Source organism: Myxine glutinosa, unplaced genomic scaffold (genome assembly GCF_964187855.1).
Source record: "Myxine glutinosa unplaced genomic scaffold, kmMyxGlut1.1 SCAFFOLD_1037, whole genome shotgun sequence".
Taxonomy (NCBI): domain Eukaryota; kingdom Metazoa; phylum Chordata; class Myxini; order Myxiniformes; family Myxinidae; genus Myxine; species Myxine glutinosa.
Window position 1 is genome coordinate 55847 of NW_027617132.1, and position 23413 is coordinate 79259.

Below are 23413 nucleotides of genomic sequence, written 5' to 3' on the forward strand. Positions count from 1 at the left end.
GGGGAAAAAGTCATATGCCTGTCTGTCTCGTTTGTATGTTTGTTATGAGGATAATTCAAAATGGGGGAAAAAGTCATATGTCTGTCTGTCTCGTTTGTATGTTTGTTATGAGGATAATTCAAAATGGGGGAAAAAGTCAAATGTCTGTCTGTCTCGTTTGTATGTTTGTTACGAGGATAATTCAAAATGGGGGAAAAAGTCATATGTGTGTCTGTCTCTTTTGTATGTTTGTTATGAGGATAATTCAAAATGGGGGAAAAAGTCATATGTCTATCTGTCTCGTTTGTATGTTTGTTACGAGGATAATTCAAAATGGGGGAAAAAGTCATATGTGTGTCTGTCTCTTTTGTATGTTTGTTGTGAGGATAATTCAAAATTGGGGAAAAAGTCATATGTCTGTCTGTCTCGTTTGTATGTTTGTTATGAGGATAATTCAAAATGGGGGAAAAAGTCATATGTCTGTCTGTCTCGTTTGTATGTTTGTTGTGAGGATAATTCAAAATGGGAAAAAGTCATATGTCTGTCTGTCTCGTTTGTATGTTTGTTGTGAGGAGCGTCTTTGGGCTCCCTGAAAAGCGCTATATAAAATAAATGCATTATTATTATTATAATTCAAAGTGGGAAAAAGTCATATGTCTGTCTGTCTCGTTTGTATGTTTGTTGTGAGGATAATTCAAAATGTGAAAAAGTCATATGTCTGTCTGTCTCGTTTGTATGTTTGTTGTGAGGATAATTCAAAATGGGAAAAAGTCATATGTCTGTCTGTCTCGTTTGTATGTTTGTTGTGAGGATAATTCAAAGTGGGAAAAAGTCATAAGTCTGTCTGTCTCGTTTGTATGTTTGTTGTGAGGATAATTCAAAATGTGAAAAAGTCATATGTCTGTCTGTCTCGTTTGTATGTTTGTTGTGAGGATAATTCAAAGTGGGAAAAAGTCATAAGTCTGTCTGTCTCGTTTGTATGTTTGTTGTGAGGATAATTTAAAATGGGGGAAAAAGTCATATGTCTGTCTGTCTCGTTTGTATGTTTGTTGTGAGGATAATTCAAAATGTGAAAAAGTCATATGTCTGTCTGTCTCGTTTGTATGTTTGTTGTGAGGATAATTTAAAATGGGGGAAAAAGTCATATGTCTGTCTGTCTCGTTTGTATGTTTGTTGTGAGGATAATTCAAAATTGGGGAAAAAGTCATATGTCTGTCTGTCTCGTTTGTATGTTTGTTATGAGGATAATTCAAAATGGGGGAAAAAGTCATATGTCTGTCTGTCTCGTTTGTATGTTTGTTATGAGGATAATTCAAAATGGGGGAAAAAGTCATATGTCTGTCTGTCTCGTTTGTATGTTTGTTACGAGGATAATTCAAAATGGGGGAAAAAGTCATATGTCTGTCTGTCTCGTTTGTATGTTTGTTATGAGGATAATTCAAAATGGGGGAAAAAGTCATATGTCTGTCTGTCTCGTTTGTATGTTTGTTATGAGGATAATTCAAAATGGGAAAAAGTCATATGTCTGTCTGTCTCGTTTGTGTGTTTGTTATGAGGATAATTCAAAATTGATTTTTTAAAATGTATCAATTAATTAATTAATTAATTATCCATTTATTAAGTACTTATTCATTTCCTTTGTCATCTGGGCAATATCTCGAGCACCTTTTGAGTTAGAAATCTGATATTTGGACACAACATTGACCAAGTGATTTGGCTGTAAATGGTATTTTTGATTTGTTGTTTAATCAAATCATTGATTAATTACTTATTTATTCAATAAATAAATAAATTTTCATAAAGTTGCACATTCGGATGAAACAGTGGTGGTTTAGGTCTGCTATTTGCCAATTGATTAAGAAATTAATTATTTTTATGATTAGTATTTATTTATTTTAATTACACAATTAGTCAATCAATATTATTGATTCTCTCGATTTTTGTCATACGTGTCAGGCTACCACCTGATATCGTTTCTTGTTTGTTTGTCTGTTTGTTTGTGAACAGGATATCTCAAAAGGTTATGGACGGATTCGGACGAAACTTGGTGGGCTGGTTGGTTGTGTAACAAGGATGGATTCATTAGATTTTTGTTTCGGTCCGAACCTAGATCCGCCCTTTCAGTGGTATACAAAACGTAAACTGTTCAGCCTGGTGGAGCTATGCGCTCTACCGAGTGCCATTTTAATTTCCACTTGAATTCCCCCCATCACCACTAAATATTCATCAATGCATATCAACCACTTCTTACAGTGATGTTTTAGCGGTCATGGCACTGTCATGCCATCCAATAGCTTGTGGGTCCAAACCTAGCTGAAGACGTGTAGAAAGCGACCAGGACAATTATCTTGTTACTGTTGGCTTGTTGGTGCAAACCCGGTGGGCCTCATTAATGATCTTTACAAATGAGGTGATCTGCCTGCCCTGCTCGGACTGGTGCATATATACAGCCAGGCCACATTGTGGTTAACTCTCAATACCTTCAGGACAACTTGGAGCAGGTACTATTCTATTCATTCATATATAGCATGTGGCTGCTGGTGCCCCTTGTATTAAATTTTTGTCTACAAAGTCCGCTTGTAGAGAAGCTAAGTTCGAGCAGGGATTTTGGAAATTTGTTCAGGATGCTGGTGATCTCTTGCCTACTCTTCGCAAAAGGACACAGTGGGATCTTTAACATTCATAATGCTGGCAGACAGGATGCCCAGTTTATCGTCCATCTGATGGATGGTTGCCCTGCATGTAAAACACCAGGATGACAGTTTATAGATACCAGCAAATTGAACGTGCCCTCATATTGCAAACTGAGTCAGGATGGTGGTGGCAAAAATGCAAATGGTGTCTTCCGTCATCGAGCCAGCAAGCTCGGAGCAGCAATTCACATTTATTGCCACATCTGATACAATGTAAATACTTTAATGGTGGCGAGGTACTCCATTTGAAACTGTTTGTTCAATATGTGTAGCTTTTTGGTACCTAGGGTCCATAATAAGAATTTGTATTGGTGTCAAAGCCAGTCACCCATTGCAAATGAATAGTAGGATGAGCCCCAGATAGACAGGTCAGTGTTGAGTGTGCAAACCTCTCGCCTCCAGCCTGAATGTGCACTAAAATGCTACCTGTGAAAAATATTACTGGATATAAATAAAATCCCAAATCGAAAGTATCATTATAATGGTATCAGCTATTACAAAGTGGCCAATAAATGCTCTCCTCAAATAAGGGGTACATGGTATTTATGCACTCTGTGAGACAAGTATAAATGGTTCTTAGACTGAAGCACAAAGCATTGCAAGATGACTGAGATTTCAGGAATATTTTGACCCATTTGCCCCAAGCTATGAACGAGTTGATTTGACTGCTAACAAAAACACTAAATGTCTGTTCAGGGTGTACTCTATATGGATCAGGTGCATTTTCCTTTAGGGCACAATAAGAGACCTTTTAGTTGGTAATTCCTTTTTGGAAAAGGCATTGATGAAAATATGTGATGGGCAAAGAAACCCCCGAGGAGAATGTATTACATAGATTGTAAATTTAACAGCACAGTGCTAATGAGAGCAGCATCAAGCACTTTGACGGTTAAAATAAAAAGTCTCGATCAATTAAATATGAGATGCCTGCTTTCCCTGGGGCTTGTGCTTTAACATGAGCTTTGGACTTGAGGGCAGCACATCTTCATTTACTGCCATATGTGGTTAACGGAACTCCCTCTCCACCAGAGCACGAGAGTGACGTCTCCGGGACATCCCCTCCACCGGAGCACCCCTCAATCTTCGGCCGATTGTCGAGGAAGGACGTTTTCTTCGACCAATGACCAACGGTGGGCCTTGCCATGTGGATGGCATTCCGCGCAGTTAAACAGACCGTGTCTCCACTATCAAGCAGTTCCATGATGGGATGGATATTTATCGTAGCATAACAATGGCCTTTATCATAAAGAAGGCTTGAGATCTTAGGGTCTTGAATTTGAGCCCCTGCCATGTCGTTGAATTAACACCACGAGGGTCGACTCCACCTGTCATCCTTCCGATGTTGGCAAAAAGAGTACCAGCTGTTTGGTAATGGGGTGCACTGCATTAGCGGCACACCCATGCCTCCAGAAAAATGATGCAGCCAGCAACAAAAATGCAAGTGCACAATCAATCCTATTATTTCTTTACAAACATATTTTCCATGTAATTGAGCACAAAGTGATGATGCTCGGATTGATCCCTGAGAGACCACAATTTAGATCTCTGGCCATGGTACGCCATCGCACACCACACAACACAATTAAATGGACAAAATCAACTCGTGAGCTACTAAGTAGCTTTCTCTATAAGATTTTGACGTGATTAAAAAAACCCCACCATATTAATTAATTATTTTTTATTGCCTGCGCTAAATTCTTCAAATCAAGGCGAAAGGATTCAATAATGAATTCCCGAGGGCCTGGCTCTCTGCAGTACAAGGAAGGCCATTGGGTCACCAACATGTATCAGACCATTCTGCTAAATCGGAAGCTCCATAATAATCAGCAGCACCAACCGCAACCCCACCAAGCAGCAGCTCATCGCGCCCACGTCCAACACCTATTTCACGACTCATCAGCCATTTCGTACGTGCTCTCAACCTCATCTTATAGGTCGGGACATTTATGGAGTTATAATTCAGGAAGACAAAAATGGCACTTTCAGAAGCGACGATGCTTTCATTAGTCATGCTTCCTCTGGTGCCTTTGAGATAAAACAGGGATTAATTGCAATCAAGGGGTTGTCCTTTTGTGAAACCGTAAGGTAACTCCTGCTTCTTGGAAACTGACAGAGCGAGTTTATTTTTAACGTAATAACCTTGATGAATAATTTCACACACACTACATCTGGCAGGGTTTGCGGAAAAGCACATAACGCTGCTGGTCAGCACAGAAGAGTCTGAACTGTTCATTAAGTGATAAGCTGCCTCTTTCTTCCACAGTAAGTAGGTTAAACATCTCATCATACTTTTCACAAAGGGAAGGTCTTTGTCACTATGGCAACATTTATACAGAACAACTAACATGAGATGCATCATTTGCATATTGGAATTCTTTATATATTTGGTTCCCATGTTGTTTTAATTGTAATTTATTGACAACTTACAAAATGAGTTATTCCCAGATTACTTGCAGCTTTGGAATTCTAAATTGGTACTGTTGGTTGAGATTGAGACGTACGACAGACCGATTGATGTTGGTTAGAGGTTGGTGACGGTGTTTGTATTTTTGTAGAATGCACGTGCAATCCTTCATCGAAGACGAAACCGATATGTTGGCAGCTTGTGATCCAATGCGGAATTCTATTGGTGAGAGTCAGGAGGTTGAGTCGTGGAACGAGTATGACATGGCCAATACCATGCACGAGGAAGAAGTGGACATGGAGCCAGGACAATGGAACCAAAGTACATTTCCTCACCCGCCATCCATGGGCTATGCGTCTGACACGGATGTGAGATCCCTTTTGTATCTGCTTATTCGCTTCATTCATTGGTCCTGAATATATCACAGGTTGAATATCCAGCTACGAAATGGCTTTAAAATGTTTTCTGTCTTCTTATAAATAACATGTGACCTTCCATTTATCCTGTTTGTTTGCATTAGTGATCAATCTGATGTGAATACAGCATACCGATAGGTTTAACTTGATTGGGTACACCATACAATGTCCACTTCTCCCTTCGTTGACCTCCACAACCCTTCTGATCTCACTGACTACTACAACCACACTCTCTCCTCCTGCCTCGACCAACTTGCGCCTATAAAAACCAAAACAGTTTCTTTCACCCATTCTGCTCCCTGGTTTACCCCTGAACTCCGCCTGATGAAAACTCGTGCTCGCCAACTTGAAAGACTCCGCAATAAAACAGGTCTCACAATTCACTCCCAAGCCTACAAGGACCACCTACAACACTACAAAGATGCCCTCTCCCGCGCCCGCTCTGCCTACTACTCTCAAATTATCCACTCTGGCTCCGGAAACCCAAAAGCACTCTTCTCTACAATAAACAAACTCCTCAGCCCCCTGAACACCACCACCCAGTCATTCACAGTAGACAACTGCATCTCCTTCCTTTCATTCTTCCAACGCAAAGTTGAAAACATCTACAACAGCTTGACCACCGCCGCACCCACTCCCCCTCAAATCACCTGCCCCCCCTTATCCTGCCATCCCCTGTCTCAATTCTCCCCAATCTCCCCTACTGACCCCTCTGAACTCCTCATAGGAATGAAAACTGCCACCTGCACTCTGGAGCCCATCCCCTCCAGCTTTGTCAAAGCCTCCCTTCCTGCTCTCTCTCCACTTATCACTGCAACAATAAACTCCTCCCTGTCTACAGGCATCGTCCCACCATCCCTCAAAATTGCTGCTGTTACCCCCATTCTGAAAAAACCTGGACTAAGCCCTGACACCCTAAACAACTTCAGACCCATCTCCAACCTACCCTTTCTGTCGAAAGTTTTGGAACGCGCTGTAGCCACTCAACTCAAACATCACCTCTCTGCCAATAACCTGTATGAAACATTCCAATCCGGATTCCGCTCCAACCACAGTACAGAAACTGCTCACCTCAAAATCACCAACGACCTTCTCCTCTCCTCTGACGCTGGCAACCTCAACATTCTCATCCTCCTCGACCTCAGTGCCGCCTTTTACACCATCGATCACACCATCCTCCTCACCCGACTTGAAACCATCTTTAATGTTACTGGCACCGCCCTCTCTTGGATTAAATCATACCTCTCTGACAGACGCCAGTTCATCTCCATCAATAACTGCAAATCCCCCACTGCTCCCCTCCCCCAAGGTGTCCCCCAAGGTTCAGTTCTTGGCCCCCTCCTCTTCATCCTTTACCTGTCCCCCCTCGGTCACTTAATCCGCCATCATGGTCTCCAATTCCACTGCTTCGCCGATGACATCCAGCTTTTCATCTCCACCAAGTCCATCTCCACTGCCACCCACTCTATCCTGACAAACTGCATCACTGAAATAAAATCCTGGCTTCAAATCAACTTCCTCAAACTTAACTATGATAAATCTGAAATAATCATCATTGGCCCAAAAACGCTCATAAAATCCACCAATAACTTTGCCCTCAACATCGACGGTATCCCAGTATCCACCTCCCCTCACATCCGGAATCTTGGCATCATCTTTGACCAAACCCTCTCCTTCGACAAATACACTAAACAGATCACAAAGACAGCCTTCTTTCACCTGAAAAACATCGCCCGTCTCCGTCCATCCCTCTCCTCCATGGCTGCAGAAACCCTCATCCACGCCTTCATCACCTCCCGTCTGGACTACTGCAATAGCCTCCTCTATGGTTCACCCTCAATAATCACCAATAAACTCCAATACATTCAGAACTCTGCTGCCTGTCTACTCACCCATTCCCGGACCCGTGACCACATCACCCCCGTCCTTTACAAGCTTCACTGGCTCCCCATCTCCCAGAGAATCCAGTACAAAATCCTCCTCTTGACCTACAAAGCCCTCCATAACCTGGCCCCATCCTACCTGGCTGACCTCCTCTCCAGACACACTCCCAACCTCAACCTCCGCTCTGCTGGTACCAACCTCCTAACCCCCCCCCCCCCCCATCCGGACCAAATTCAGATCCTGGGGGGGACAGGGCCTTCTCCATCGCTGCTCCCACCCTCTGGAACTCACTACCTCACACCATCAGAGACTCCTCCTCACTCACCACATTCAAAACATCACTCAAGACCCACCTGTTCAACACTGCATTCAACATTTAACCCACAGCATTAACCCCTGACTATCTCTTCTCCTTCTCCCTCCTTTTTGCTTTGAATATTTCCCTATTGATTCTTGTTTTTTGCAATTGTGTTTATGTTTTGCTATGCATTATGTTTTGCACTCTGTCAAAGCGTCTTTGGGCTCCCTGAAAAGCGCTGTATAAAATAAATGCATTATTATTATTATTATTATTATTATTATTATACACCTTCATTGGGTACACCATACATCTTCACCTGCATACACCTTCTGAAGACAACATATAGAAAAGTAATATAATTTATAGCTTCACTACCTACATCACCCCTGACCCTACCATCATCCCTTCTGACTCTACTCTCCACACCCTTTGCCCCATTGGTGGATGTGATGACCAACTCGTGCATCATGTCAGATTCTACTACTTCCACACACAGACACCTCCCCGCCAAGCGGTCATGCTCCGCTGCCATAGCTTCCACACGTGCCTGTGGAAGACTGCGTGTACTCTTGGCTTCAGGTTTAGCCTGGGATTCAACCCAAACACCCTAGAGGTTGGCCCATCCAGCAGCTACACTCTTTTGGGTAGCTATGATTCCACCAATACATTTGGCCTGCTAACTTCCATTTTAATTGCCAGATCAGCTTTACTCGATCAGCCTTACTAAACACACCCACACAGTTCAGCTCAGCCTGGTCTGTTGCCATTACAACCTGGCTGATTCCTAATCGACCCAGGCCCACTTACTGCATCCAGGCCCCTTACCAGTTAATTCTGGTCAGCCTCCATTTTGGCCATCTTACCACCCTGTTTGGTCATCCTATGTGCCTTGCGATGGGCTTAGTCCACTCTTGGCTCGGCCCTTGCATCTCCTAGTTGGCTGCAAGTTCAAACTTGACCCTTTCCATTCCACCAATTAGCTGATAAAACATCGCCTATATGTCCAGGGAAGCCGCTGCTTCGCCTTGAAACACCAGTGACACAACCAACATACTCAACTCAACATGACCAGCTACACAGACCACGTGGAAAGTAGAACAAGCTGGGTCCCTGCCTTTCCTGGATGTACAACTTTCCACGGACAGAAACGGCAAGTTACACTTGCAAGTGTATCGTAAACCCACCCACACAGACTAAATATTGGACTACCGAAGTGGCCATCCCACCTGTCACAAAATAAGTTGTGCTCGCAGCTTAGTTGACCGTGCAAAAACACACTACATTGACTGTGAACAACGCCAGATGGAGATACTGCACATCACTCAACTACTGCGAGGAAACCACTGCACATCACTCAACTACTGCGAGGAAACCACTACCCAAATGCGTTCATCAAATCTTGTCGCCGGAAACCCAAACAGTACAGTAGTACCAGTCCACCCACACCAACACACACGGTTGCGCTTCCATACATACAAAATGCTTCTGAAACCACGAGCCGCATATACTAAATCAGTACAACATCAACATCACCCACAAACCACAAGCATCCTTACGAGCACACGTGTCAAAGCCTCAGGACACTTGCACAAATGTGACAGAAAGAACGTCATCCATGATTATGATGATGGTGTGAGTTGTCGCTTTCGACGAATCTCTTCCCTTCGTTGGTGCGTTCACTAAGCATTGTGCGTAGGTGAGCTGGTGCAAATGAAGGGAAAAAACCTGCACAGATATGTGATTAAAGTGATAGAGGTGTGTGCTATCCCTCTCCCACTCACTATTCCTATGAGCATCGTTGGCTGCAGGTGCAGTAAATGCAACATGAAGTCTGATGCACATAGGCGCAGCAGACTGGCCAGGTCGTTGGTATGATGATGGCTGCCCTTGATGTCCAAAGTGGACCCAGCTCTCTGCAGATACTACTCAGTGATGCCTAAATTGGTGCCACCACTAACTTTCATGGGCACATTCATCCACAATGTAGCGCTGCCGAGGCTGACCTACAGGTGCGGTTTGATATCTGAGTGTCCTTTTCATACCCTTAACCTAAAGAAGCTTCCCCCACAAGGCAGTGGGGAACTGTTACTCTAGACAAAGGGCCCATACCAGATACTGTCAGCCGGACACAGCTGAGCCCGGGACTAGCATAGGGTAGGGACGTCACGTCATCTATAATGTACCATGTGAAGATTGTGAAGCCAAGTTTGTTGGCCAAACATCCAAAAACTTAACCACATGGCTAACCGAACACCAACGTGTTGCAACAGGTTGTCCTTGGTTGCGACACACACACACACACGCACACACACACACATACACGCACACACACACACACACACACAGACACACACATACACATACACACACACACACACACACCAACACACGTTCTCATGGAAACAGACCACTATCCTTGGCACAGGATCAATAAGAGTGAAGCGTGACGTTATCAAAGCCTGGTGGTACTCCTGTGAAAACTCCATCAACTGACACATTGACTTGCATCCCACATACAAAGCAATACGCAATCAATTACAATGCCAACAAAAGTGGGAAAATAAGTTGAATGCCGGAGCTCTGTGATTGGCGAGGATTTGAACCAATCCACGACCCAAACTGTCCCCAACGGAACTCAACACGGTGTCACCACCACACCGCTCTTAACACCTCCGATGAAGGAAACCAGCTTGTTCTCAAAACGTCAGGCTTTAAATAATTTATTATTTCACTGCTCAGTTTGCTATCTTTTACCAATGTACTGTAGATGCTGATATTCCAAAAAACGAATACGTACAGTAGGCTATATATATTATTTTTTTTGGAGTATCAGCATAATTATCTACTTTTTTGCATGACGTGGATGACAACAAAGAGTATAACCATAAAAAGCATATGCTGAATATTTATTTTTATGCAAACTTTGCTCCATTCATTGTGCAATCTGTCGCACATCTGCAGCGCGCATGGCTGTGTTCGCAAACCTGAGTGGGTTTGGTGCGAGCAGACCGGTATGTTCTGGAAGTGGGGACTGCGTGGCCTTTTTATGTCGGCATAAAGGTCACACGTTACTAATAGCCGCCAATCACCGATGCTCCAAGCCGTGTAACATTTACAAAGGCTTCATGTTCATGATAAAATGACCAAGTCAAAAAGCTCTGCCTATTATCTTGTCATTTTCACCGTTTCATCTTCATTACCTCTCCATCTAACACGCCTGCACCTTCTTGCTTCCTTTGCCCTCATTTTCTAACTGCCTTGGCTAAATCCCACTTTTTCTTTCGCAATTCATGGCTGAAAGAATGTACATTAACCTTTCGCAGGTTACCGTTTCCCTTCCCCAACCCCTCCTCTCTCACCTCTTTTCTTGTTCGTTCATCTCCTTGCATACCATGTCCAACTGTGGCCCGATTGCCCCACTGTCAGTCCGTTGTCTTTTTACCCCCATCATCTCGCTCTTCCATGAGCCTATACACTGCCATAAAATGACTACAGTACTGTAAAGCAAGTAAAGACTACCAACCTTTTGTATATGTAGATATATATATATATATAATAGAAATCATCATGAAATTAATCTGTAGTTTAATGAAGTACTCATCCCATCTGTCAGCATTCATTTGTGGATGTTCAAAATGCTGCTACATGTTTGATAACTATAATATATCCTGCACAAATCAAAAACACATTTTTGTCAAGAAGATATATTGCATGCCTATTGGCCATAGCACATACCTATTGCTCACTGTGGGCGTTCATAGGTCATAACTTAAGCTTAATCTTCGCAGGGTGACTGGCAACCATCTCGCCCTGTCAGCAGAAGCAGCTCCAACACATCTACTCGCAGAACCATTTCTGCATTCTCTGCTCAGGTGACTTCTTTGCTGCCCCTTCTCCACCCTCAACACCAAGTCCTCATCCTCCACCCCTCCCTACCCTAAGGCGTCAATGCCCTCCCCACTTCAAGCCTTCAAACTCCCTCCTACCTCCTCCACTCCCCCCACAAAGTCCTCAACCCCCCCCCCCCCCAACCACCCAAAGCCTCAAATTCTCCCTCCCAACTCTATCCCATATTTGCTGTCTCCCCGCTTCTTGCCGTTCCAACTCCAACTCTGTTTTCCTTCCCTCACCTTCGTCCTGTTCATAAAAGAAAACGTGCATTCCCACATCAAAACAGCGGAATATTTAATGTTTTCCCCTTCCCTACCATGCTATTACCAATTTCAAAGAAGACCATCACGGTCACCGGTCCAACTAACAATCTTGCAAGATATATTGAAACCCCATGGCATTTCAACTCACAAATGACCATTAGCAGGCTAATTGTGGCAATAAATGACCCAAAACGAATTACCTCCTTTCTGATGTATATATACACATCGTTAAAAGGAAATAATAACGGATGTTTTCTTTCACAATGTCACGAGATTCCTGGAAGTGCGTGGACAAAGATATGGGTTTCATGGTTCCTGGAAGGTTATTTAAGAGAGAATGGTCAGAAACAATAGCAAGGACCTGTCTAACCTCTGTGGTAAAAGCCCTGCTTGAGAGAATGCCAGATAGTTATTTGGGTGGTGTATAGACAACAGACTGCTGCTTCTATCCCTGAAGCTAATCTTCACAAGGCCAGTGACTCCTACCAGCTCAAAATGCTTTTAACTGTCACTTTGGTCCATTTACACTGAAGGGAAAACTTACAGGAAGGACATGGCGATTGTGAATATGACAGCTCTGAAGATGTTTTCGGATTCGCATATCACCAAAATGGCGGCCATTTGATTTTCCATCTGGTTGAAATTGTGGGTGGAGTCAGGCAAGCTGTCCAACCAATGGATGAACTGAACATTGCACATAGGTGGACAGACAGACGAACAAGCGCATTATTAATATATATATTATATTAACCCCACACTTTTTGAAAAAAAATTTTGGGAGTTATTGTAACCGGCTCTGTCTGTCTGTCCATCACGCTATCTCAGAAGTTGCACAGAAATTCACCAAACTTGGTAGTTATGATCACCACATGTCACCGTAGGAGCATGAGCAGTATATCATTTTTGGCCTTGCCCACTGGGGCGGAGTCAAAATATCAAACACCAAAAAATGCAATTACGGGCACATCTTTAAACATTTTTTAAAAGTGAAACTGTATATGCAATCAATATTGGGGGAAGCATGAAATATGTGAGTGTTGGGGGATTTGACCTCCGGTTCGTGCCCCTGTGGTGGAGACTTGGGGTCACAGGGATTAAAACGGAAACAAAAATTAACTCAAAAATTGATATTGGGTGATTCCTGATGGAACATTTTGCCATCTTTTAACTGCCTTTTTTGTGGGAAGCATGGGGATTTGTGACGGCACGCCATCGACTTTGCTCTAGTTATTATTGCACTCATTGTATATATGGCGTTGTTTAAGACCTATGCCATGTTGCCATTTTAACACAATCTCTGATGGTGGATTTGATAACGGAAGTAAACTTATAAACAATGAATCTTCCAGTACCAAACGTGTTCAATGTGATGGTTTATTATCAATGTATTTCATCTTATGTAAATCATAACAGCTTTTTGTTGTAAAATCAGTCCTCTTCTAGAAACTGCATTTCGTAGAGTCAATCAGAAAGCAATTCTCAAATCCAAATTGAGTGAACAAATAGGCAAGATTGCATTGTATGGGTTAGTGCTGATGCAATTTACATCAATGTGTTTTACACAACATTAACACACGATGTGTTTGTTCCACATCATTAGCAGAATACAAGTGTGATGCTCCCATAATTTTAGTATACATTTTTTCAATACTTGAAAGTGCATTACTGTTTGGTTTTCATCACACATCCATTACAATCCAATTATAAAATAGTATTCATAAAGATAGCATTATTAATATTATTATCACAATTAGGGAAGTTTTTTTGCATTGGCAGCGGGTAAATTAATTATATTTTCTTGTCTCACCAGCCTTGTCTATCTATGCGTCTCATGTCTGCCTATTCTTTTTCACATCAAAGTCAGTATATCAAGTTCCAATTTTGCCTTTTAGCTTTCCGCTGAGTCTTGAACTAAGTATAATAATGACTTTACTCTGCCGCTTTGCATGGCTTTTTAATTGTTACTGTGCAGGACATGTAGGAAACGCACATACAAGTACAATTATATTGAGACTTCCTATACCTTTCAAAATATTGCATTCTACATTCCGATGAACATTTAAAGATTCTCAGTAGCTCATGTTGCTTAGCTATGTTAAAATTCTTGCTTTGAACTTCCATTATTACTGCAGAATAATGGTTTAAAAAGGCCAGAGGCTCCATTATGTGGGCATGATGATGAATGAACATTTTGTCGGGTTCGAAGAAATGAATACCTACCACTGCACACTGTAAAGGTTTCAGGGAATGCATTACATTGTTTTGTGCTTGATCTATAATCGTATAATATATGTTTTAAATATTAAGAATCGCTGTGCACACTCTCATGTTTATAGCGTATGTGCATCGAACATATGGCATTGTTTCCTCAATTAAGATATTGAAACCTGTGTTTCTTTTGAAACAATTACATAAATACATCTTACCTCGTTTGATAACAGTAAGCAAGCATGACATCAACTGTTATGCATATATATATATATATATATATATATATATATATATATAAATATATATATATATATATATATATATATATATATATATATATATATATATATATAAAACAAACCAGAACAAAACATGTACAGTATGTAGACAAAAAAACAATTGAATAATATATATTTAAATGATTATAACCCTCCCTTAAAAAAAGAATAGAATATGAATACAATCTGAATATTATATATATATATATATATATATATATATATATATATATATTTAGATATATATATATAGATATATAAAAATAAAATCAATGCAATGCAATGCACACACACAGATATATATATATATATATATATATATATATATATATATATATATATATATATAGTCACTTGTCACTTTCTCAAACTTTTGTGAAATCGTACCAAACTTCTGGTATGCACATATCTCTCCCGTCGGTATGTCCTAAGGGTATTCTTTTGAAAAATCTTCCAATTTTTTTTTATTTTTATTTTTTGGAATTTTTTGGGGAATTTTTTTTTTTTCAACTTAAGTTTTCAACTTCAATTGTTTATAAAATGTGATATCATGTATATTACAAATACATTTGTGCAAAATAATTGTTTGAATTATGATTGGTTTAAACCATGACAAAACAGCAACTCGGGTACAGTCATTTATCTATATATTGACACATCTGGGCAGTGTCTGTGTTGTCACTTAACGACTCCCTCAAACTTTTGTTTCCGTGGTTGTGAAGTGTTTTTAATAACGTTGTGGTGGTTTTGAATCACGTGGTGGTGAGATATTTTGAATTATGTGGTGGTGAGGTGTTTTTAAATGACATGGTGGTGAGGTGTTTTAAAATCACATGGTGGTGAGGTGTTTTGAATTACGTGGTGGTGAGGTGTTTTGAATTACGTGGTGGTGAGGTATTTTTAATTACGTGGTGGTGAGGTGTTTTTAATTACGTGGTGGTGAGGTGTTTTTAATTACGTGGTGGTGAGGTGTTTGAATTACTTGGTGGTGAGGTGTTTTGAATTACGTGGTGGTGAGATGTTTTGAATTACGTGGTGGTGAGGTGTAATCGTCCCAAACTTCCAGTCTGCACCTACCCCTCCCCATATGTATGTGCTGAGGGGTTCTTTCTTGAAAAAAAAAACATTCAACCTAAATCTTCAACCTAAATTGCCTATAAAAATGTGATATCACAAACACAACAAATACATTTGTGCAAAATAATTGTTTGTATTATGATTGGTGTAAATCATGACAACACAGCAACTCAGGTACAGTCATTATCCTCAGCTAAAATAAGCCCGTTCCTTCGTAACGACGCATGCGAGCCGAGCCAAGCTAGTATACATATATATATATATATATATATATATATATATATATATATATATATATATATATAATGACTTTTGTTTTTTATTTATTCATTATGACTTCATTTTTGATTACATATTATAAGATATAACTGTTGTTTTATGACTTCTATTGTTTTCAAACATTTCTACATTTTTGTTTATTATCTATTTATTTTTTATTTGTTATTATTACTTCATTTTTGTACAATGGTTTAAACCTCATTTTTAAACTTCATTTTTGTTTAAAAACAAACAAAAAAATTTCCCCCAAAAATTCCATTTTGTCTTCATTTTTTAAACTTCAAGTTAAACTTAATTTTTGTACAATGGTTTGTACAATGGTTTTTGTACAATATTTTGTACATTTTTGTACTCCATTCAATGTACAATGTGCGCTGAGTGGGTTCATCAAAAATGTAGTGGTCTGAGAGGGTCATTTACCAGTGTGGCAGCTACATTCAAATGTAAGGTGTGCACAGAGGGAGCTGCAGATGGAGGAAATGTTGAGTTGGATCTTAGAGACGACGTGAAGCTGGAAGGTGTGAAAACATTTTGCTGCCTCGGAGACATGCTGAATGGAGAAGGTGGATCAGACTCGGCAACGGTTGCTCGAGTGAGATGTGCATGGAATAGAAGAAGTTTTGGAAACTGAGTGGCGTGCTGATGAGGAGGAGAGTGTCGCTGAAGCTGAAGGGAAAGGTGTATGCTGCATGTGTGAGAAGTGTTATGATTTATGGGAGCGAAACATGGGTAATGAACGTAGAGCAGCAACGAAGGCTGGAAAGGGTGGAAATGCGAATGGTTCGATGGATGTGCAGAGTATCGTTGAGAGAGAGGAAGACAAATGATGAATTGCGAAAGATGATGGGAATATTGCCTGTGATTGATGCTGTGAAGAGGAACAGGTTGAGATGGTTTGGTCATGTGTTGAGGAAGGATGAAAGTGACTGGTTGAGAAGAGTGATGGAAATTAATGTAGAAGGAAGTAGAGGACGGGGAAGACCGAGAAAGACTTGGCTAAAGATGGTGGAAGAAGAAATGCGGGCAAGGGGGTTAACAAGGAGAGATGCAGAAAATAGGGCAAAATGGAGAAGATTGTCATGGGGACCTCAAGGCTAACCCCCGCTCTAGCAGGGAAAATGGCCTTAAAATGCATGTTGTTGTTGTTGTATTATTACTTCATTTTTATTACATATTATAGGATGTAACTATTAAACTAACTATTAAGATTGAGTATAGTTGGAGGTTTGCTTCTGCCTTAGTGAGTACTTGAAGCAATCAATATTACATTGTGGGAAAGAAAATTAATATCACATTCTGAAGACATTTTACTTACAAATAAAGAAGTGCATAATGTGGTCAAAAATGAGGTCATAATTCTTTTCTTTTTTTTGCTTGTCTAAGCTTTGAGCTTTAATTAAAAAAAAAAATTTGTGCAGCGCATTATTTATCGTCAACAACCACAATTATAAGGTAATAAATTTACCATACATCATTCCTTCTCTTCCTTTACTCAAATTTTATTTTGTCAATTTACCTCTTCCCTTATTCCCTCTCTCATATTTAATCTGTAAATTTTGTCTGAAATAAATTTATGGACTTGAGCAAAAGACACCTTAAATTTGAGGTGTTCTAGCCATTTATCACATCATTGGCATTTTCATTATAAGAGAGTCATTTGTAACTGTACAAAGCATTGTGCATTTATAATGGTGAAACAGCTTTTCTTACTTCTGGGTTGAATGTTGTGCAGATTGAGAAGTCAACACTGAGAAAGACGTTGAACAAACCCAACAGGGTGTACAAGCTGGTGTTAGCCGGAGACGCAGCTGTGGGGAAGTCAAGTTTCCTCCTTCGGCTGTGCAAGAACGAGTTCTTTAGTGACACCAGTGCTACCCTCGGTCAGTGGGACTGCATTTTCACACTCCCTCCAATAACTCGTGCCTTCAGCGATGCTAAAATGAGAAAACATTGGTATTCTATTGTCGATAAATTTCCTTTTTCCTTCTGAGGCCCTATGGATTAATTCCACAGCATGTTAATGGTGTCTCTATAGCTAATTAAGCTCGGCTGTGAAATGACCTGGAGATCTTACCCACTATGGCCTACCGTGCACTCACTGTACGGTGTCTCCATCCTGAATTGGAGCAACATTTTCCCCAAAGGACAGTTTCTCGCACTATAGTTCCATTCATTTTCCTTTGTGGTAAAAGCCTTTTTTTCCTGCACCAGTAGTAGTGTTATCCTTTGTTGAAATAGTTGTTGTAAAATATATCTCGTGATATAATGTGGAATTGTACCTTTTAAAGGACTGTTGTTATTGTTACGTTTTTGGGTAGGGGGAAGTAGTTAGAATTGAAGGCCTTGGCACCGTTTGTGTTTGCATGGTTTATAAAAACATTTTTCAACTGTATTAAGGACAAATGAGAGGGGTAGGTGTTTAACATACAGCCCGGTCGAGGGACGGGCCTGGGATATTTAGGGGTGGAGAGGATAAGGGAGTCATATTGAACTGGGCAGAAGTCGGGTGACAGGGAGATGCTCTGGCCCTCGGACATCCCAACAATGAGGCCGCAGCAAGGGCACCTGCCATTGGACCCCGCTACTTGGCGGCCTCGACACCCATTGGTTCTGGAACAGCACCGATAAATTGGTCGAGGCTGTCAATATGTGTGGGCATGGCATATCATTGGTTGGTGCCCTCTGGGCCCTGATGTCGGCACCTCAGTGGTGAGAAAGGGGAGAGGGAGAGTTTAAGGAAGTGAAAGGGAAAGGTGGTGGCCCAGCATTCAAACATTCTCTTCTGCATTTCGCTTTGCCTCTTCTCTTCTGTGCCAGATCTCAACTTTTGGGTGTTGGCACCAGGGATTTTTTTTCAATCTACCTGCTCTTCAACACATGCCCGGTGTGTGTGTGTGTGTGTGTGTGTGTGTGTGTGTGTGTGTGTGTGTGTGTGTGTGTGTGTGTGTGTGTGTGTGTGTTTGTGTTTGTGTGTGTGTTTTTTTTCTCCAAATTTGGAATTAGTTTCGTTTTAGTAACTATCATGTTTATTTATTGTCTATTTCATCCAGGATTCTGTTATCATTCTGTCCTATTGTCAAATACAATATCTATATTTCCTTAAGGATGTGTGCTCCATGTGCTCCTCCAATCTCTCCCGGGCTGATGATTTGGTCAAATGATAACTCCTGGAGGAAAATGAATTAGGGTAAGCCCTTTTCGTGTTTGTGTTTGGCCATTCATGTGTGTCAGACACATGTGAGGCTAGAGGCACTTCACACAATTGCTTGGGTGACGTGCCAACCAACTTAGTCTTAAGCTGGCTATCCAAAGGATTATAATTCCCAGCATATTCAGTTCCCACCTTTAATCGCTTCTAGTTTTAGGCAGTAGTCATACATGTAACATCATTATCGTTGTTATATTGTTCATTTGTCTTGGTGATTTAATGAATCATATTTATTACTATTTTGTTGTTGATGCAGGAGTGGATTTTCAGATGAAAACTCTCATTGTGGATGGTCAGCAAATGACATTGCAGTTGTGGGACACGGCTGGCCAGGAAAGGTAACTCGGTCCTGTTTACCTATAATTAAGGTGTTCTTACACCTGACACAGAATACTGTTCGCCATGACGGCTGGTATCAGTCTAAATTGGCGGAAAAGATAACAAACAGATTTTCACAACTAAAGTTTGTTAAGAATTTGCATGAGGAATGAGGTTGTGGCTGATGATTTTAACGTTAGCCCTTTATAGAGGAAATAAAAGTCCAGGGTTTCACTGATGAATGGTTATCAATCAACATAACATAACCTCATTTTTCACAGCGATAAACATACCCTTATGAACGTGTAGTTGAAAAAACATCCATTAGTGGATCTTACATCTGACCTTGAAACTGAAGGGAGAGTTAGTCTTGAAGTCTGCTGTACTCTATTAATCAATAGATTTGAGATTTCAAATCAAACAATTCCTTTTCAGAATCCTTACAACAACAGACAATAAAATTTAAACAACCGTTGTGATATATTTATGGCCATACCTCATACCAATGGTATCACCTTTTCTAATAAGGTATATATGCACAGTCTTGATAGAGCATCAGGTGATGAATGTCGTGAAGGTTTCTGGCTGAGAACCAACCGTAGACATGACGTCCCTCCATTGCAGAGTGCAGTCGGTGGACAGTAATCTTTAGTTTGGTCAGGGTACGACCCTGAATGGCCTACTTTTTGTGAAAGACACTGGGGGATCTTCACTGTTCACACAAGGCCGACATTTTAATAAAGAAACTGAGGGATCTTTAATTCCACTCGAAAAGAAAATGTTCACAGATAGGATACCCAACTCAACTCTTCTCTGAGGGATAACATATACATTGTTGCAACAGCCTACCTGAGAATAGCTAAGATGTCGCATACAGTACTTGTCTTTAACAGTCTAATTTAGGTTAGATTCCCAACCCGAATATAAACTGTCAATCTGTCAACCTGGTGTTTCCCTGAAGGGTGTGCTCTTCAACAGATGGGATGTTAACCTGGGGATCCGTCTACCAGAAATGGCTTCTGGTGGATATTAAATATCCAACAATGTCTTTCACAAAGGGGATTTGTTATCAGTGGCCGAATGACAAATCCTTGCCCCAACCAGTTGTGGCACTCATGCCGTTTTGTTTAGTGATGACCCCTGATGTCATCTGTGCTCCAACGCATCAGCAATCTACTGGTATATGGAACTAGGCAGTATATGATGGCATCATCATTATATCATCATCAACACACACACACACACACACACACACACACACACACACACACACACACACACACACACACACACTTCAAAAGTTTGTTCCCCACAAATCAAATAATTAATTAAACAGTAATGACTATTCCTAAAGCATTAAATTAACACGAGGGAGTAGCGGCGGAATTTCCGCGTAATGTAAAGTATGACTTCAACAATATGATGCAAATAATTTAATATTATTTCGCTACAATTATGTGCTTCCTAAATACTCCCTAAAGGGATGAACCATGAACCCCAGCCCCCACCCACCCCATATTGACAATTCCACCCCCCACCCACAAATCCCAAGTACTCAACTTCCTCCATCCTCAACCCCAAGCTCCAGGCTATCAAGCCACCCCACGATCCTAAATATTAGCATCCCCCCCCCCCCCTTGCCAGAATTCCTCCACCCCCACCGAAAGTCTTCAATCTCCCCGACAGGAAGTCCTTGATCCCCTCCACCTCATCTTCTCAACCCCCTCTCACAATTCTGTCTCTTCTCTGCCCCCCCCCCCTGCCCCACCACAACTTCCTGTCCTCTCCCCCTTTCGTAGCTAAATTGTGTTAATAAATGATCCTAAATTAAATATCTTATTTTAGTACGGCGGATAAGCTCTCATATTTTAACAAATTGTGCATTTTTTGAGAAAAGCATGAAATTTCTAGCATAGTTAGTATATACCATAAGGTTTCTTTTCAGATGTGGAGGGAAGTCAGATTTGACCTCTGAGGACCGTGAGAGGTCAAATCCAAAATGGCCGCCAGTCCACCGGGTCTAATGTTCAAACGCGCTTATAGGTGTCATTTCCAACTAAATTGGGGATGCCCATTCATTTGGTGATACTTTTGAGATCGCCAGAACTCAAGGACATGCATTTAGGTCACGGTCAAGGTCAAATTACGTTAAATATCTATTTTTATGATACTGCAGTTGGAACTGCTATTGGAAAAAGTTCATTTGAACTTTTAAAACTTTATTTTTTCAGGTACAGGGATAGGTACAGAACACCCAAAGACCAGAAATGATGAAAAAAAAGTGTTTACACTGCAAGGAATGATGCAATAACCTCTGAAAAAATAACTGTAGTTAACCAAGTATGTCCAACAAAGCTTACATTAAACCAAGTGCAATGATGAAAATTGGTAATGATCTAAATCTAACAGTCTCCAGAACAGAAGCACAGTGCAGTGCACTCGAATGCAGCTTTGGCACACTTGCAGCGTCCAGTGCACCCTTTCTTGCAGCCACAGTCGATCAATTCATGGCACGATTTTGATGCTTCAGGAAGAGTGGTCCAAAGAGGCTGCCACCCAGTTGTCTCCTTTGTCCAGCCCCAGTCAGTTGGGTCTGGCATCTCTGGATCCATGACCAATGCCTGGTTACAACAGTTGGTCTGGTAGCAAGTGCGCTTGATGTGCTGCTTGAGTGTTGCCTGGGTTGGAGGAATGTTCTCTAGAGTTCTACACTTCTGTGTGAAGAGCTGTTTCATGGCATCATTCACTTCCGTGCTCTCACTGGATCTATCGTACATCAGCACCACAAATCACTCCAGCAGTAACATTGAGCCTTCACTGACCTCACTTGGCATGCCTAGGAGTTCATTGAAAGCATCATTCACCTCTGGGCATCCCCAATTTAGTTGGAAATGACACCTATAATGTTTTTCTACACTATTTGGTTCCAAAATTAAGCGCGTTTGAACATTAGACTCGGTGGACTGGCGGCCATTTTGGATTTGACCTCTCACGGTTCTCAGAGGTCAAATCTGACTTCCCTCCACATCTGAAAATAATCCTTATGGTATGCACTAACTATGTTAAAAATTTCATGCTTTTCTCATAAAATGCACAGTTTTGTGTTTATCTGCTGCACTATACAAGTGGGTCAACAACCACAGCTGTAGATCTACATCAGTTGATCCAGAACCTCAGCTGTGTCCATATAGTCGGTTAACCCAGCAATGCAAACTCACTGTTCAAATTTTCTACCGATAGCCATTAACCTTTCTTATTGGAGGGTTTAATGCATTATCATACAGTATATTCATAATAGTGGGGTGGCTAAAGTCCAAATTTAAGTGATATCGTGACACACTGGCCCAAAGGACCAAATTTGGCACAGTTCTACTTTAGGACCATACAAAACTTTTGAGAGGGGGCTGCCCGATTTTAGAGGCCCAGGTCAAGGTCAGGTCAAGGTCAAAGGTCAAATTATGTGTCTGTCATGTTTTTGCAATATCCAGCTTATATATAACCTAAAAAACCTGGTCTTAGTCACATAACCAACATATTTAGTCAATGAATCCATTACTATTATGGGAAGTTCCACCAGGTGACGGCCATATAGGCAGTGGCGGCGCCAGGCTGTCCCCGACCGGGGGGGAGGGGGCTAACATCCCCGACGAGAGGGCTAAAATCGCTAAAATCAGTGGAATTAATCCATATTCATTCACAAAAATGGGTTGGCTTTGGTACTGGTAAACACTTCCGCTATTACCATGTCAACTCAATCTGCCAGGAACTTGGGGAAGACAAAGCTTGTGCTCTGCCATTTTTCCATGCATTCTCTGGCTCTGATGTAACATCCCAATTCAGTGGTAAAGGCAAAAAGTCAGCTTGGAAGGCATGGAAAGCTTACCCGACAGCCACAGAAGGATTCACCATTACGTCCCTGACTGCGTTTGTTCCACAGGTGATTACATCTCCAGCATTCAATGTGATCGAGCGGTTTACCTGTATCATGTACGACAACACAACCCCACATGTCAATGTGAATGACCTTCGACAGGAGCTATTCCCAAGGAGAGTGAAGATGATGGAGAAGCTTCCTCCAACTCAAAACGCACTGCTCCAGCATGTAAATCGATGCCTGTACCAAGCCAGCATTTGGAGAGAGAGTCTGAAGCCCATCCTAGCTGCACCAAATCCAGATGGCTTTGGGTGGACCAAAGCAGATACCGGGTGGC

The 23413-nt window shown here is 41.3% G+C and overlaps 1 protein-coding gene across 1 annotated transcript in view; it reads left to right on the plus strand.

Moving 5' to 3' along the window:
• Positions 1-23413, plus strand: part of LOC144889135 (ras and EF-hand domain-containing protein-like) — a 69039-nt gene that overhangs the window by 33872 nt on the left and 11754 nt on the right. Inside the window, exons 7-11 of the mRNA XM_078769066.1 lie at positions 3702-3802; positions 5228-5444; positions 11466-11549; positions 17409-17556; positions 19141-19222. Of these exons, the coding sequence (XP_078625192.1) occupies positions 3702-3802; positions 5228-5444; positions 11466-11549; positions 17409-17556; positions 19141-19222 (632 nt within the window). The remainder of the gene's footprint in view (positions 1-3701; positions 3803-5227; positions 5445-11465; positions 11550-17408; positions 17557-19140; positions 19223-23413) is intronic.